General features: G+C 37.2%; 1 protein-coding gene across 1 annotated transcript in view; it reads right to left on the bottom strand.

The window, feature by feature from the left end:
• Positions 1 to 13,704, bottom strand: part of adam10a (ADAM metallopeptidase domain 10a) — a 30,610-nt gene extending 16,906 nt beyond the window's left edge. Inside the window, exons 1-2 of the mRNA XM_030718655.1 lie at positions 13,303 to 13,704; positions 7,676 to 7,826 (exon numbers count right to left, since the gene is read on the bottom strand). Coding sequence (XP_030574515.1) covers positions 7,676 to 7,826; positions 13,303 to 13,354 — 203 coding nt within the window. The 5' untranslated portion in view covers positions 13,355 to 13,704. The remainder of the gene's footprint in view (positions 1 to 7,675; positions 7,827 to 13,302) is intronic.
• Between the last annotated feature and the right edge of the window lie 1,919 nt (positions 13,705 to 15,623).

Here is a 15,623-nt window from a genome sequence, read left to right as displayed (position 1 = left end):
CCACCCAACTGATTTTGTAGTCCACACCTTTTTCTTTGATCCTTTTTTTAAACATCACATTTGCCCTTATAGGCAAGCATACATTACACATAATGAGACTAAGCATTGTCAAGTAGGATGTGTACAAGTTCTACAATCCCTCAGTTGAATAATACAGTCTCTAAACCAAAGCTGAGATAATCTAAAGGTCACAAAGAACACAATACAACTGAGCACTGAATAGTACTATGTATAACATGTAGACCTTTCTTGATGTTTTGATATGCAGATGTGTTTCAGAGTACGGATCTTAAAGTAAAATTACTACACATATGGAAACATTCATGGAACAAAACAGCAAGAAAACACAAGGAGCACAATGAGGTGGGCAAATGAATGCTCTGAGGAGTATAACTGTTAGGGAGAGTTTGGCAGAGTTAGAAAGCAAAACATGACTCAGACAGATCAGGATTTCCCTCTTCAGGATGACTTTTTGTCCTGCTCTAGCAGTCAGTCAGTTTTTCCCCTTCCCAGTCCTATTTTCATTTCACACCCCTTTTTTATTAGTATTTATTTTCCATGTATTGGCTCAATTCAGCTTTGCTTGGATTTGTATTCATTTCGGTAAAGACTTTGGTAGACCATGCTTTTTATGTATGCAAACATCTATTTATATTAAGCTAGAAGGATCAAGTGGATATGCAATCTGGATATCGTTAGCCTCATGGCACAATGGCCTAAGTCATATTTTGGCCAAATTGAGATATCTTATCTAAATGAATCTACAGTGTTAGCAAGTAGAATTAGGCAGGTATCTCAATTTGGCCAAAATACAACTTAGGCAATTATGCTGTGAGGCTAACGATAAGTAAAGCATCATCTACAGATTTTCTGCCCAAAGACCATTTCAACTGAAACCAAGAAAAAGAAAAACAAGAGCACCACAGAGCGAGTGCCAGCGCTCAGTGTGGTGGGGTAAAGTATGAATTCACACTCTTACGTATGCATTCACACACCATATATGCATATATGGTATGAATTTGAACATCCTAAGTGACATCATTATCGAGTTATCACATTCACAAGTTTTTGAGAAAACATGACCTGTGACCTTTACATTTAGGTCAAGGTCACCGAGATTCAAGCTCCTGCAAGATTTTAAGTAGATGCATATATGGTGTGAATTTGAACATTTTAGACCACATTGTTCCTGAGTTATGGCCAATGTTAAAGTTTTTGTGGAACAGACACTGCTGATGCTGCTGACGCCAAGGCTATGACAATAACTCCACTTTTTTTCCTCTTCTAAACAGTTGAGCTAATGATCAAGCATATCACACAAAGAGAAAGAGATGAAAAAAGAGAACGGCTAAACATGTAGAACAATGACTGCAACATGAACTGCATTTTGAAGTTGACAGTGTGACACAGAGATAGCAATAGATACAGTGCATAAATTCATTGGCTTATTATTCATACTGGCACACCCATTACAGTCCCCAGCCTCTGCTGCTCTAGCTGAAAGCCCCTAAAACAAATATAAATATAAATATATTCTCATAAGGCCTAGATAATGCACAAACCATAACTGCTTTTTTTTTTTGTTTTTGTTTTTGCAACATTCACCTCCTCATCTTGGAGATTAACACCTCTGTGATAACCTATTCTGTTAAAAACTGTTTTACACTTAGGATGTGGCTGCTCTTGTTTATGAAGCTGCTGAACAATACAGTTGTTGCAGTGTTTCCTGTGTATTGAGAGACTTGGCAATGAGTGGCGGGGTAGGGGTTACAGCTTGTGTACTGCGATAATAGCAACAAAAAAAAAAAAGTATAGAAATACACTAAAAAAAAAAAAGACTTTGCAATTCACCATTTCCCAATCAGTTCATGAAGCACCAAACTACAGTGGCTCAATCTTGTCTGCCACAAGCTGCAGACACCTGTGAGTCAAGGTTCAGAGCACAGCAACTCAGTAAAGGAGCTTACAGTGTTCAGAGAGCAGTGGAGCAGGAAAGCCACAAAAAAGGAAGAAAACAAAGCAAGAAATGAAGAAGCAAGTCTTCAAAAGTTGGCTTGGGCTTTACAGAACAATGCAGCTTAACTACACCTGTAAATGTGATTTAGCAGGTTTGTTGTCAAGTATGTCTCTCCCACAACGTGTGGAAAAACATACTTAGTATGTTTTTAACCACTAAACTGTAAAGTGTATCTTTAATGCATCATGTCCCAGACAAAAAAAGTGAGAGAAATAACAGACTAAAAAAATGCCAACAAATAAATAGGGTCTACAAGACAGGAAGAGAGAAAGCTAACGATAAACCCAGTGGTACTTGTCTCACAGCAGCAGTTCACTGCTAAATTATTCAGACAACTCCCGAATGCTGAACATACTGAATCAAGCATCTGACAGTCATACACTGCTCAGTAACCAGGCCAAGCACACAGAAATGAGGTGCCCTCGAGGCATTTCAACAGAGAAAATTCCTACCAAAAGAGGGAGATATCTACGTATCATTACATAGACATTTATTTAAAATATTAAACAGCTTGGTCACAATGAGCATTACTCAAAAAAACAAACATTATTTAATTGGAAGAAATAAAAGCAGGTCAGAAGCTGTTACACACAGCTGCTAGGTACAGCTACAGTAAGACGAAGAGTAAGTGTTTGTCTGCTACTTTAATGCTAACACTGTGCACGCACCAAAAGCTCTTGCAGCAAACCTGTTGAGCTCTAGCACTTCCTTACTAATGCTACCACCTCTGAAATTATGCTATTCTTCTGATGTCTGTACCTTTAGCTTGCTAATTACACTATCACTGAGCCTGCACCACTGAAGTAAACAGTCAAATTTACCTCTATTTAAATGACCAAATTGTTATTTCTTTTTTGTAATGTTTCCCTTTATTAACAGTCAGCAGTGCAGAGGGGTGAGAAACAAGGACAGCGAGAGGAGGTTAAGACATGCAACTAATATCCTCTGGCTGGGAATAAATCCGGGGACATTCCAGTTACAGTATGTGGTATGCACCCTAACCATTAGGTCACTACAGTCCCTAATGGACAAGCCAGTATGTGCACATGTCCAAAGGTTTCCATAATAGACAATAATAATAATAATAATAATAATAATAATAACTTCCTTTTTGCCAAATATTTTCACATCTTTAACTACTGCAAAGGCAAAAAAAGAAAGAAAAGAAATCACTCGTGTCTTATTCATGCAAAGCTAGACACTAAAATTAAATGTGAACTGTATCGCAATCACAAGAATTACATTAGTTAATCCTTCTCTGTTTTCATGGCACCTCTCTTTGTAGAGAAGTCCTATACAGAGACCCTGTGATTTGCCTTGTTTCTGTCACCTGATCTGGCCACAAATACTCATGTGAGTGGGCATACACAAGAAAGCTTTTCTCTCGTTACAACAAACCTCTACAGTGCCAAAGAGCCTGGCCTTGAGTATTCACAGCAGGGAGAGTGTTAGCCTTAATTTGCACACACTACATGAATTCAGTGAGGATATAAGACACAAGCTTAATGTCAAGTGGCTTAGTTCCATCTGTTGTAAAGCTTCCGTTATTGATTTTAGGAAAACAAGTGCTAATATACAATATGATGGGAATATCAAGCCTTAATACCTTTTAGTTAAATCTAAATATCTTCAACTGACATGATAACAATAACTTGTAAGTTATTGTGTACAAATTAAGTCTGACACACAGTTTTAACATGTACAAGGGTTTCTCATATTGTGCCAGTTCATGTGATGCTGCAGAAAACTGGACATTTCATAATGTAACTGCTGACAATACTGTAAAGCTAAGCATCATCTTACATCAATAAAAAAATATTTAAAAAATCAATAATAATTCAGAACCCAAGTTTAATTACATCCACACTTCCTTGTTATTTTTTCCCTGTCCCACAGGTTTTTCTTAACCATCATACATCTCTGATTATTTGCACATTCAGTGAACTGGACTTTAGTACTCTATATTGAAGACGGGCCTTCTCTAGGTAGCATTATCTGTGCAATACTTCCACTTTTCCTCTGCTCCTTAATGCTCACATAACATAAAGCATATTTATTTACAGCAGGTATACCGCAGTCCTTTTTGGAAACTGCTGTGTGTTTGGACAGTCAAAGTGGTTATCTCACCAAAACAGGCAGTAGGACTGGATGTCTTTTCAACCTAATCTAAGTTTCGTTTTTGCACAATGTGCAAAATGTCTAGACTATGAAAATGAAATATGCCTGCAAGTGTGACTTCTCCATTTAAAACACTTAAATTTTACTAGCATAAGGTGAAGACACTGAAATAAGACTACAGAAGGTAGTCATATGCTTCAATATAACCTTAAACGGACCACTGTGAAGTGTAAAGTACAAAAAAAAAAAAAAAATGGAAGCATAAGTCTGCTTTGCACGCTGACAGAAAAGCACACAGTGGAATAGGAGCAGTGTTTCTCTTCAAATTCAGAGGCTCAGGCCCATCTCAGCTCCACAGATAAAAAGCAGCTAAAATAAGCTGCCTCACTTTCCAGTGGCAACCCATATGACAAGACAGGGAGGCACTGGAAGGAAAGCTTATAGTGCTGAGGAAGTGATATCCACTTACAGTCTAAAAAATCCTGGATTTAATAGGATGCTGAAAACAGTTGATCCCAAGCATGAACCACCTGGCCTCAAATATTTCTGGAGGAAGCACTGGACCATTTACTGCTATTATGTTGGTGCAGATTCTAGTGCTTCTACTTCCTTTTTGCTGATTCACAAAAGATGTAGATGACTGATGCTTGAACTACATTTTTCCTATAAATTAAATTTTTGGAGATTTTTTTCCTGAGTGATGTGGAAAAACTAGTTTATGCATTTATTATTTCTAAGCTAGACTATTGTAATTCATTACTATCAGGTTGTCCTAAAAGCTCCCTGAAAAGCCTTCAGTTGATCCAAAATGCAGCAGCGAGAGTACTGAAAGAGAGAGCATATTTCTCCCACATTGGCTTCTCTTTTTTGGCTCGTTGCTAAATCCAGAACTTAATTTAAATCCTTCTTCTCACATACAAAGTCTTGAATAATCAGGCCCCATCTTATCTTAAAGACCTCATAGTACCACATCACCCCACTAGAGCACTTCGCTCTCAGACTGCAGGCTTACTTGTGGTTCCTAGGGTATTTAAAAGTAGAATGGGAGGCAGAAACTTCAGCTTTCAGGCCCCTCTCCTGTGGAACCAACTTGCCAGTCTGAATTTGAGGAACAGACACCCTCTCTACTTGTTTGCAGTAGATGACTGCCCCTCCCTGAGCCTGGTTCTGATGGAGGTTTCTTCCTGTTAAAAGGGAGTTTTTCCTTCCCACTGTCACCAAGTGCTTACCCATAGGGGGTTGTCTGATTTTTCTCTTTATCTGTTTTCTCTGTATCATTGTAAGGTCTTTACCTTACAATGTACAACATTGTGAGGCAACTGTTCAGCTATGTTATGAATTCTGCAGAAAACTGGCAACATGTCTTTCAGACACAACAATCAGCTGATCTAAATAGACATAAACAAGTAATCCACAACTTGTGACAATAAACCACTTTTATTTTTAAACTGTACTGTCATAATATCTTAGTAAGGACTCATAAATAACTACACATAACAAATGCTTGGGAAATCTGTTTGTTTTGTGTGCCTGAGAGGAAAAAAATTTATTTGCCGATATGCTGCACTTTTAAATCGCCAAATTTTCAGTCTCGGTATCTGCCTAAAAAGCCTATGTAAGTCGGGCTTTAATTTCACCCATTTATTCACATTGACATGGCAGAATAAAAACAGCTAGATAGAGATAGATAGAAACAATAGATAGAAAACAGAAACAACAAACAAAAATTGTTATTTGTCTCTGGATTCTTTAAGCATTTTGTCTCACAGATGCAGCACCTCTTTATTTGGTAAATATACACTACCTGTCTCACAAAAACATGGACTGCATGGATGCATCTAAAATGATTTGCTAGGTCATGCTAGACTACAAATCAATTAAGCGTTAGTGTAGATTAAGAACATTCAAAGCTCCAAATTATCATTGCTGCAAAGATTTTGATTAAAGGTGTGACAGCTGTGGCTTACAAGGTAGAGGGGGTCATCTACTATTCAAACGGTTCAGTCCCTGGGTCCTTGAGTCTACATGTCAAAGTATCCTTGGACAAGATGCTGAAACCCAAGTTGCCCTATGTATCTATCAGAGTTTGGGAATATGAATGTTAAACACAGTGCTTAAAAAGGTAAAGAATTAAAGCCCTGCGTGAACAGGTAAATGAGGCTTGTAGCAGAAAGTGTTCTGAGTGCTCAGATTAGAAAAGCACTACAGAGGTACCAGTCCATTTAAAAACAAATGTTTAAAATAACTATTTGCATACATCTAAAAAACTCATTTGTTTACAGTGCCTTCTGCAAAATGAACTAACAGCATTAACTGCTTTGGCTCTGCCAGCAGTTTTTTTGAAAATGTGTTATTTTCACACATTCTGTTGCAGCCTGTTGTTCCTTAACGCGAGATGGCAAGAACTCAGCTGATACAAATCTGAGAACGTTCAAAGTGTTACTGCCTGAAATACCCTGTTTCCAAAACAAGGATGGTACCGCTGCACTCAGACAACATGCCCTTGACGAGGGTTTATTTTGAATATGATGTACATAAATTAAAAGTTTAAAAAAAAAAAAATTAAAAAAAAACACGGAAAAATCCGAGTACCAGCTTGCAACAATGTATGTAATCTTAATAAGTACAACTAGTATCTAAGCCAAGATAGAGGTTAGGCACACAGTAAAAGGATATTTTTGTTCAATTTTTAGGCATTACTCGATTGACCTTTTTACTTCAACTCTCTCTTTTCTGCTTGCCTCTGTGTATGCAGAGAGGGGATGGAGCAGGGTCTGCTTCACCAACACACAGTGAAACACTGAAACCTTCACCAAGATAATTTTTATAGTAGTTTATTAACAGTAATTTAATACAGTAATGGGAAAACAAGCCACGTATCATCTTGACCGGCAATCACTGAGCATCACTGATCTCAGAGATCATCGCCTATCTGCAAGATCATAACAGAAGCCAGAGTGGAAAATCAGAACCTACAAGCTATGCTTTTCAGGTCTTTTGCAATTCCCTAGTATGACCTGTATGTATGTCCAGTATGATAACACTGATAAAACATGTTACACTGGCTGCAGCTGTAGTTTCAACAGGAAAACTGCACAACCCAGTCACAAATTATACAATATGTCACGTATAAGGGCAATAGGGAACAGAGCCTGTACTTATCAATTTCACAGGCAAATGCATTGCTTGATAATCATCCATGCAAAAAGGTGTAGCATAATCTTGCAGTGACAATAAAGTAAACACAGCAAGCAACTCATAGAAAAGCACAGAGATCAAGGGTAAAAAGAACTGATAAATATTAACACAAAGCAATTAGAATTTAGGAAAAGATGGTGTTTCATATTACTAAAAACCATACAGAGTAAAAATAAATACAGGTATATATTTTTTGTTGTTAGGGCTAGAATATAAATTACTGAGCACAACAAGACTTTGGCACAAACTGAGTCCGTATAGTAACAGGATAAGCTGGGAGACAGAAAGAGGAAGTGCCAACATGAGGAAGGTTGTGAGTGTTTGTACAGTACTTAAACTAACCTTCCGTGTGCATGGAAGTCCAGGTGCACAGTACTGTCTTGAGGAGAGAGCGCCCTTTTAGCTCTCTGGTGACGGCTGTGTAGGGCTTGTGTGTCATACGATAAACCCTCATAGTGGTGAATATATTTGTTCAAAGGGTTCCCAAACTGACCTGAAAGAGAGTTCAATCGGTTATTAGCACTGGTCAACAAACAAGTAAAACTATGCTTAATATTCAACTGCCTTTGTTTGTATTGGCACCATTTAGGGAATAATACTGGTATATGGAGACTGCCAATATCACATTATAGTTTGCATCCAAATATCATGTCGCATTTGACCTCTGATCTCACTTTTATATTTTACATCTGCGTTTCTTTCAAGTTGACAGCAAAATCTGTTATTTTTATAGAGTATGATCAAGATAAAGAGAATAAGCTGCCTAGTTAGTTAGAAATATACTGTAGTATAATATTATGTTTTTATTACAACTTTGTTATGTACATTACAATAAAAGGTTATAACCATTTAAATACACAACAATTTGAATACTCATACAATGTTCTTGAATAAGTATTTTTGGAAAACAAAATAAACTTGTGGTCACAAACTCTTTTCACTTGATACTTATTACATTTAAATGAATTTTACTAAACAACGAAATGAATACCACACATGTACTATATCCACATAAATAAAAAATAATTACAAAAGTAATTAGACTCAAAATTATGTTGAGTATATTAAAATGGGTTTCAATGGTGCAAATAACAAAAGCCTGCACTTTGCACTTGCTTTTACTGCACTACAAAATTCTTAAAGTACATTTAAAAAGAACGAAGAAAACAAAATGAATATATATACAAAATGCAAAACTATTCCCTTAAAAATAAATACTTCCCAGAGAGGGAGCTGCCTTGGCGGAGGTTTGCACTCTTGCAGTGCTTCTTGATTTTAGAATTTGATTAACATATCATTGACATTTTTACATTGGACCACAGTGAGCCAATGGGTATAATACCACAGCCTTGACAATGGATCACCTAAATGTAAATCTGACATAATTCATTCTATTATTTCTATCCATGCTTTTCCTGACATGTCAAAATGTCTCAGTGGAAAAGGCCTATGGAGCGATCGATCTCTACACTAGTGGCTAGCTATAGTACAAGCCCTCACTCACTAAACATGCTTAACAGGCTTATTCAGCTGATTGCCATAACCCCCAAGAGGTAATCCTACCAGCTTCCATACCAACCCTTTCCTTTGTTCTTGTCACAAAAACAAAGCAAGTGTTCAGTTTAAATGACAAGTGAGGAGCACATGATACACATCAGGTGACAAGGGTCTGTTTCAGTAGTACTGTATAGCATTGTGCGAGCTGGTTGCAGCCAGCTAATCTACATTCGGGGGGTGGGGGTGGGGGGTTGTCACCAAATGCTACCAACTAAATACCAGTCCAAAGTTTCTGGGTGGCAAAAGATAAACTCTATTGACCTTTAAAAAAACAAAAAAAATCATTTGCCAACTCAATTTAAGGAGTTGTTTGTGGCACCAAGCTCTAACCTCTTGTACTGTAGGACTTTTTACACATTACTAAGAGATTCACTCAGGCAAAATGATGTAGGTGTTCCACCTTGCCTGTATTTTCACACTGCACTGGTCTGTTGATAACTACATTATTTCAATGTCAGGGGGAGTTATAACTTCCCAAACAGGGAGAGACTGTTCCAGGGTGTTCCAGGCTAGCATGAACTTGTCCATGAATGCACTTCCGGTAATAAGCTTCTTCAGCTCTCCCTAAACAGGCAAAATAATGACTGCAAACTAGACTGAACAACCAGCCTGTAGGAAGACATGGTGGGCTTCAAGGTGAGGAAGCAAGGCGGCACTTAACCCTGGTATATATTAAATTTATTAAAGAAAAAAACAAAACAAAAAAAAAACACTACAGTAGTATGCAATGAAGTGACAGTACAATGGTAATACAAGCAATAATTTACTGTTGTTTGTACCAATGACATTATAAAACAGAGACATGACACTCAAAGAACACTGAATTGAAGTTTATGGAGAAATCTGAAACCGCAAAGATGATGGTAGAAAAAAGGGGGGCAAAAAGAAAAGCTTTTTAAAAATGTTATTTTGGGATAAACAAACTTTAATTTAAAATCAGACTTGACTGCCCGTGTCTATGATCCAGTGACTGCTGCGATGAACATCATTTTAGATAATGAGTCAAAGTAATGCCCAGAGGTATCTCACAATGGCTTTACAGTGGCAAAACTTTATAATAAAAATATAATAACAATATAACATAATAATAATGTATAATAAATAAGTCATGCTGTACCTCTGAAAACTCTAGATTTTTACATTTCAGCTTACATTAAATTGGAAACAAATAAAAACCAAAGGAGTGTAACTGCCAGTTAATAATTTTATCTGTGAACCAGTGTCCTGCTAATTATCAGGTTATGGTGTTAAGCCAGTTGTAAGGGCATGTTAACATTATAGGCAGGTTTTTGGTACCTGAGTAAACTGCAACTCTAATAAACATTTACCATCTTACTGCAATTAGCGCACACACACAAAGGTTGTTGCAAAACAAATACAAAAATTGTAATTATAAACAATAACATTATAAACATGAAGCAATGTTGTTTTAATACTAAAGTTTAGAAGTAGTTGATTCCCATACAGAGGCATCTGAGTAAGCAGTGTTATGGTGCTGTGTGTAAACACAACATCCTGAATATTACAAGCATCCAAAGAATCTAAAAAAGCAGGCAGCTACTCGGTGTTTAAAAGTTAAAACAAGTACTTCTTACTCTCAGTGACAACAAAGAATTCAAACCAGCTATAATGTTGACTGAGCCACCCTTTAACACAAAAATGGGTCGATCAGGGTGTTAAACCAGATCTAATAGGTTTAAACATCAAACCAGTACTATTTAAGTACCTTTGTGCCAAAAAAATATAAGTCAGAGTTACAATTTCATTAATAGCAGGTGTATGTATTTATTACATAACATACACAATAATTAGACTTCAATTGAGATTTTTAATGTATTACACTTTCCCAACAGTTACAAAGCACATTACTTTATATATTGTGCATTTCAAATGAAATGAAATTCAGTCTTATTCAATATAATTCAAACTGAAGCTTGTAGTAAAGTTGCATTTGTTGCTATATTAATGAACTTCGTTCTTTTGAATCGCTTTCTCTTATAATCAGCTTTATTTTATTTTTTTAAAACACATTCAGTGTTTAAAACATTATTAAAACAGTAAAACGAATACTATAAATCTTGACCTGGCAACACAACCCCAGATTTTTAGGAACTAAATAGCTTATTTCAGACTGAATGCAACAAAAACTAAAAATAAACTGCCAGTCAGTTTCACTGAAAAGGCAACATCATCATGACAACAGTGCAATCTTTTTTACTCTCAAAAAGGAAAGTGCAATTCTTAACAGAGAGAAAACAGCTGACAGGAAGCAAAGAGACGGTCACAGCATGGATCAGAACTGATCTGAGCCTCACATTACCATGCATGCTGGGTCCTGGCAGCCTAGCTAAAACAGTACATCAGGCACCCTACAGCTCAGGGCAACTAAAATGTCTCTCCTTAACATTGTGTATCATACAGTCATAAGGTACTGGGGGAAAGGGGGGGGGGGGGGGTCGTTGAGACCTGTATGCATCAAATCAATAACAAAACTTCATGCTACATTACTCAATAAATAGCTCTATGTTAAGCTGTGACTGTGAGAGGGCCGCTGCCAGAAGTGAAGTAACCTACATTACTCGAAAAACAGACTTCCTCAGAAATGTCTGAGGATGTAAACAAAGAGTCAACTGTGCGTCACACCATGATTTCCGACAAACCATTAAAATTTCGAAATAACCATGCAGAAGACTTCCAACGAGCTCTCTTACATTAAACATTTTTTACAGCTACGTGTAGAATGACATAAAGTGCCATTTGTTTGAATCTTTGTTTAGATCAGGACATCTCTGGCTTCACGTTTCATATCCTTTGCAAGCACATAAGATAGTTTTTCCACATTTTTGTGTTCACAGCCTTGCCCCACTGAAAACTGAAAATACATTTCTGTACAGGCAAAGAACGTAAATTTGTAAGATAAAAGCAGAAGAGACTGAAATCTTGCTCACTCATGAGTCACAGTTTCTCTTACACTACAGCAAAAAGGGCCCAGTATAGATGTTTTATGAAAACACGATGTTGCTGCACTTTATGCTTAATCTTGACATGTAAAATGAAGGTTTTAAACACATAAAGAGATTAACAGATAATCACATTGAAACAAATCCAAAATCAAAAAATAATAATAATAATAAATTATCATCTACAATGACAGATTAAGCAATTTTTCAGCTATAGTAGTAGCATTTTCCTGGAGGATATTGGAACTTTTATGAAGGTTTGATGGATGTTACAAAGTGAAAACTGACTAATAATGTAGCAGCTATCTCACCAGATTATACAGTTATACAAAAGCAGCACAGCAGCTCATTACCACCATAAGGCAGAAATCAATTTCTAGTTGGTTTTCCTGTCCTGGTTCTTCATGACAGCCCCCGGCTCTCAGTAACATCACTGTTCTTAAAGATTATAAGAGAATACTTCACAGGTGTAGTATCTGCAGTTAATCACATTCACATTGTTTACTTGTACTTGCCCATATCCATTTGCGCACACATTTTAAACTGGGGGCTTAAGCGCATCTGTTTTGATGTTTTGTGAAGCAGGTGGTGTAACTGTACTAAATCTGGAAATAATCCCTTAGCAAGGATTTGATTTTAATCATCTGTGTGGAGAGACACCGTTTTAGGGTCAATTATTTTATTTTCACCAGTTACACAACACTGCAGGTTTGCTCTGCTTGTCTTATAAATCTTGATGCTTGAAATAAAATTAAAGCACCAGTAAGACATAGACAACATATTACTGAGTAGGGACTATAGACAAAGTTTTTGTTAGTTGGTTGTTATAATATACTGTCATAGAAAAAGTTCTAATACATCTACACGCTGGTAGTTACTCAACCCTTTGTGAGAACATGCTGAGCTCATTTCAAGTCAACAGTGGATAAATGATAGCATTTTCCTTTAGGTGCGTTTCTGGCAAATATGACTGCTTTCAAACGGAGCGGATTCTGTCACAGAGCTTCATAACGAACCTGCTTGTTACACACTGCCCAGCGGAGCTAAAAAAAATTGTTAAACTCGTCTGAAATTACTCTAAAGACAGTGAATATTCATGGTACACAAACATAATGGCCATCAAGTTTGTGTTTGTGGGCGGTAGCGCTGTAAAGGCAGTTTCCCACTCAGGAAGTGATGGAAAGACAAGCGCCCCCCGCCCCCCCTTACAGGAGTGCTTAACCTGTATCAACCAAACATAATTAATTAACCGATAGGCAAGTGATACAGGCTGGCTAACTTGGCCCGGATACACCACTGATAACAAATAAACACAAGTTAACAGCAACGACTACAACATTAGCCAGCTAGCTAGCAACTTAGACAGTCGGGAGTACAACTACATGAGCCGATTAGCGTTAGCTCCACTGACGAGCACTGAGCACTTTCTCTGGAAGTCAACGGCAAACTTACCTGCAATATCGTTTAGGCAGCAAAACAGAAAAATTAGTTTGACAAATCTCATACTGAAATGCCCTGTAGTCCCACTTAACCAGCGGAGCGACCCAGCGATACCGCTGACAGCTTCTTGTTTCGCTTTCTGTCACACTTTAAAAACAGAGTCGCCTTCCTAGTTAGCCGAGGCTTTCATCACCAGCACCGGCAGCTCCACCTCTCTCCAACAGCGCTACACACGGTCACAGACTCCTCTCAAACAGAAACAGACAGGAACGCAGGCACTCCTCCCTTCCGGTGTATGTGGCCAAGAGATATGGGCACACCCGCTGTAGTGCGTTTCTATCGTATTGTGATCATAGGTTGAAAGATCTGTGAAAACAAAATCTTTACACGATGTTTAGCTTTACACGGCGCCAGCAAAACATTATGCTGCAAAATGTGTGTGTTCCCGAGCCGAAAGCATGCGCTGATTTGTTGTTTACTGTTTGCATTCGTGATTTCCGGGTTTACCAACTCAACATTTTACTTTATGATAGTGAAGTTAGAGAGACGGGTTGCAATGCAAACAACGAACTGCTTTCTGACAATCGGTACGGGTTCAGAACAAACCGATCTGTATTATTAACAGAAGTGACTCATTCCATAAGACATTTGCATTTGTTACAATTAATCATGAAATTACGACGTGGTGTTAGGGCCACATTGAGAAAAAAAATATTAGAAAGGTCTTTTATTATTATTATCATTGTTCACAAGAACAAAATGGAAATTTCGAGATGAATTTCAAAATACTATTTCTTGTTCAAACTCAGTAATATTTTGGCTTTTTTCTCAAAATACTGACTTTATTTTAGTTTTCATTTTTTCCACAGTACTACTCTTAATAAAAAAAAATGGACTTAATGTATATGCCTGTATTGTTTCCTTTATTGCTTTGTGTAACAGCAGGGTCACCATGTAAAAGAGACTTCCATTTGTAATTAGACCAGCAGGTATGTATATAATTACTGAGAAACACTGGTTTTCTGTACCTATTTGACTTCAATGAGTAGAATTATTCTAGTTACTCTGTACACAGTTTACTGTACTGTGCAAAAGTCTTCAGCAACCCCCCATTTCTTTATATTTTATATTATTTTAGAAAAATGGGAAATAGGTGCAGTGATTTATTGAAACATCAGCAAAAGAAAATAGAAATACAAAGAAAAAAACAGAGTTTTTACCATTCTAATGAGCTTCAAAGTCAACTTTATTCTTCAACACAGCCTGAACTCTCTTAGGCAGCTTTCTTGTCATTTCTTAAAGTAGTCTTCAGGAACAGTTCTCCAGGCTTCTTGGAGGACATTCAAAACTCTTCTTTAGATGTTGACTGCCTTTTGTTCTGTTCTCTGACAAGATGATCCCACACTGCTTCAGTGTGGGAGGCCAATCCATGACTGATAGTGTCCCACTGTGTGTTTTTCTATCCAGGTTTGTTTTTACTGTATTGGCAGTGTGTTTGGGATCATTGTCATACTGAAAAATGGAGCTCCTGCCAATCAGATGCTTTCCAGATAATATTGCATGATAGATCGAAATCTGACTGTACTTTTCTGTGTTCATAATTCCATCAATTTGGCTGTAGACATCCACTATTCTACCTCTCTCCTGATTTCCTCCATACATATTGACAATGATTGAAACCAAAAATTTCAATTTTGGATTCATCGCTCCATCAAACCTGTTACCACTGATTATCAGTCCAGTTCTTGTGTAATTTGGCACACCTCAGCCTTTTCTCCCTGTTTCCTTTCCTTAAGAATGGTTTCTTGACAGCTACCCTTTCACTGAGACCATTTCTGATGAGGCTTCAGTGAACAATAGATGGATCAGCTAAAGGGCCAGATACAGCTCTCAGGTCCTGCATCAGGTCTTTGCTGGATTTTTTCCTATTTTTTAAAGACATTCAGATACTGTTCACCTGCTGTAGGTAGTTTTTGGCGCCTACCACCTCTTATTTTGTTGGAGTAAAAATTCATGAATACCTGAAAATAAGTGAAAAAGAAGTCAATGTCAAAATAAAAACTTTGAAACACCTTCAGAAAGTCTGGAGAGCTGTTGCTTAAGACCACTTTAAAGGTTACAAGAAAGTCTGGCTCCTTGGAAGCAAAATATAAAGAAATAAGATGTGGCTAAAAACTTTTGCACAGTTCTGCTTACACTGAAGTTGACAAGTTTGGAATATGAGCCTGAAGCACACAAGTGTATTAGGTTAGAAGATGATAATGCTTGTAATACTAAAAAAGACAATATGCATATAGCAGCCCATCAAAACAATTGAAAACAATACACAATAT

Source organism: Archocentrus centrarchus, chromosome 3 (genome assembly GCF_007364275.1).
Source record: "Archocentrus centrarchus isolate MPI-CPG fArcCen1 chromosome 3, fArcCen1, whole genome shotgun sequence".
NCBI lineage: Eukaryota > Metazoa > Chordata > Actinopteri > Cichliformes > Cichlidae > Archocentrus > Archocentrus centrarchus.
This window is presented reverse-complemented; position numbering and strand designations above follow the sequence as displayed.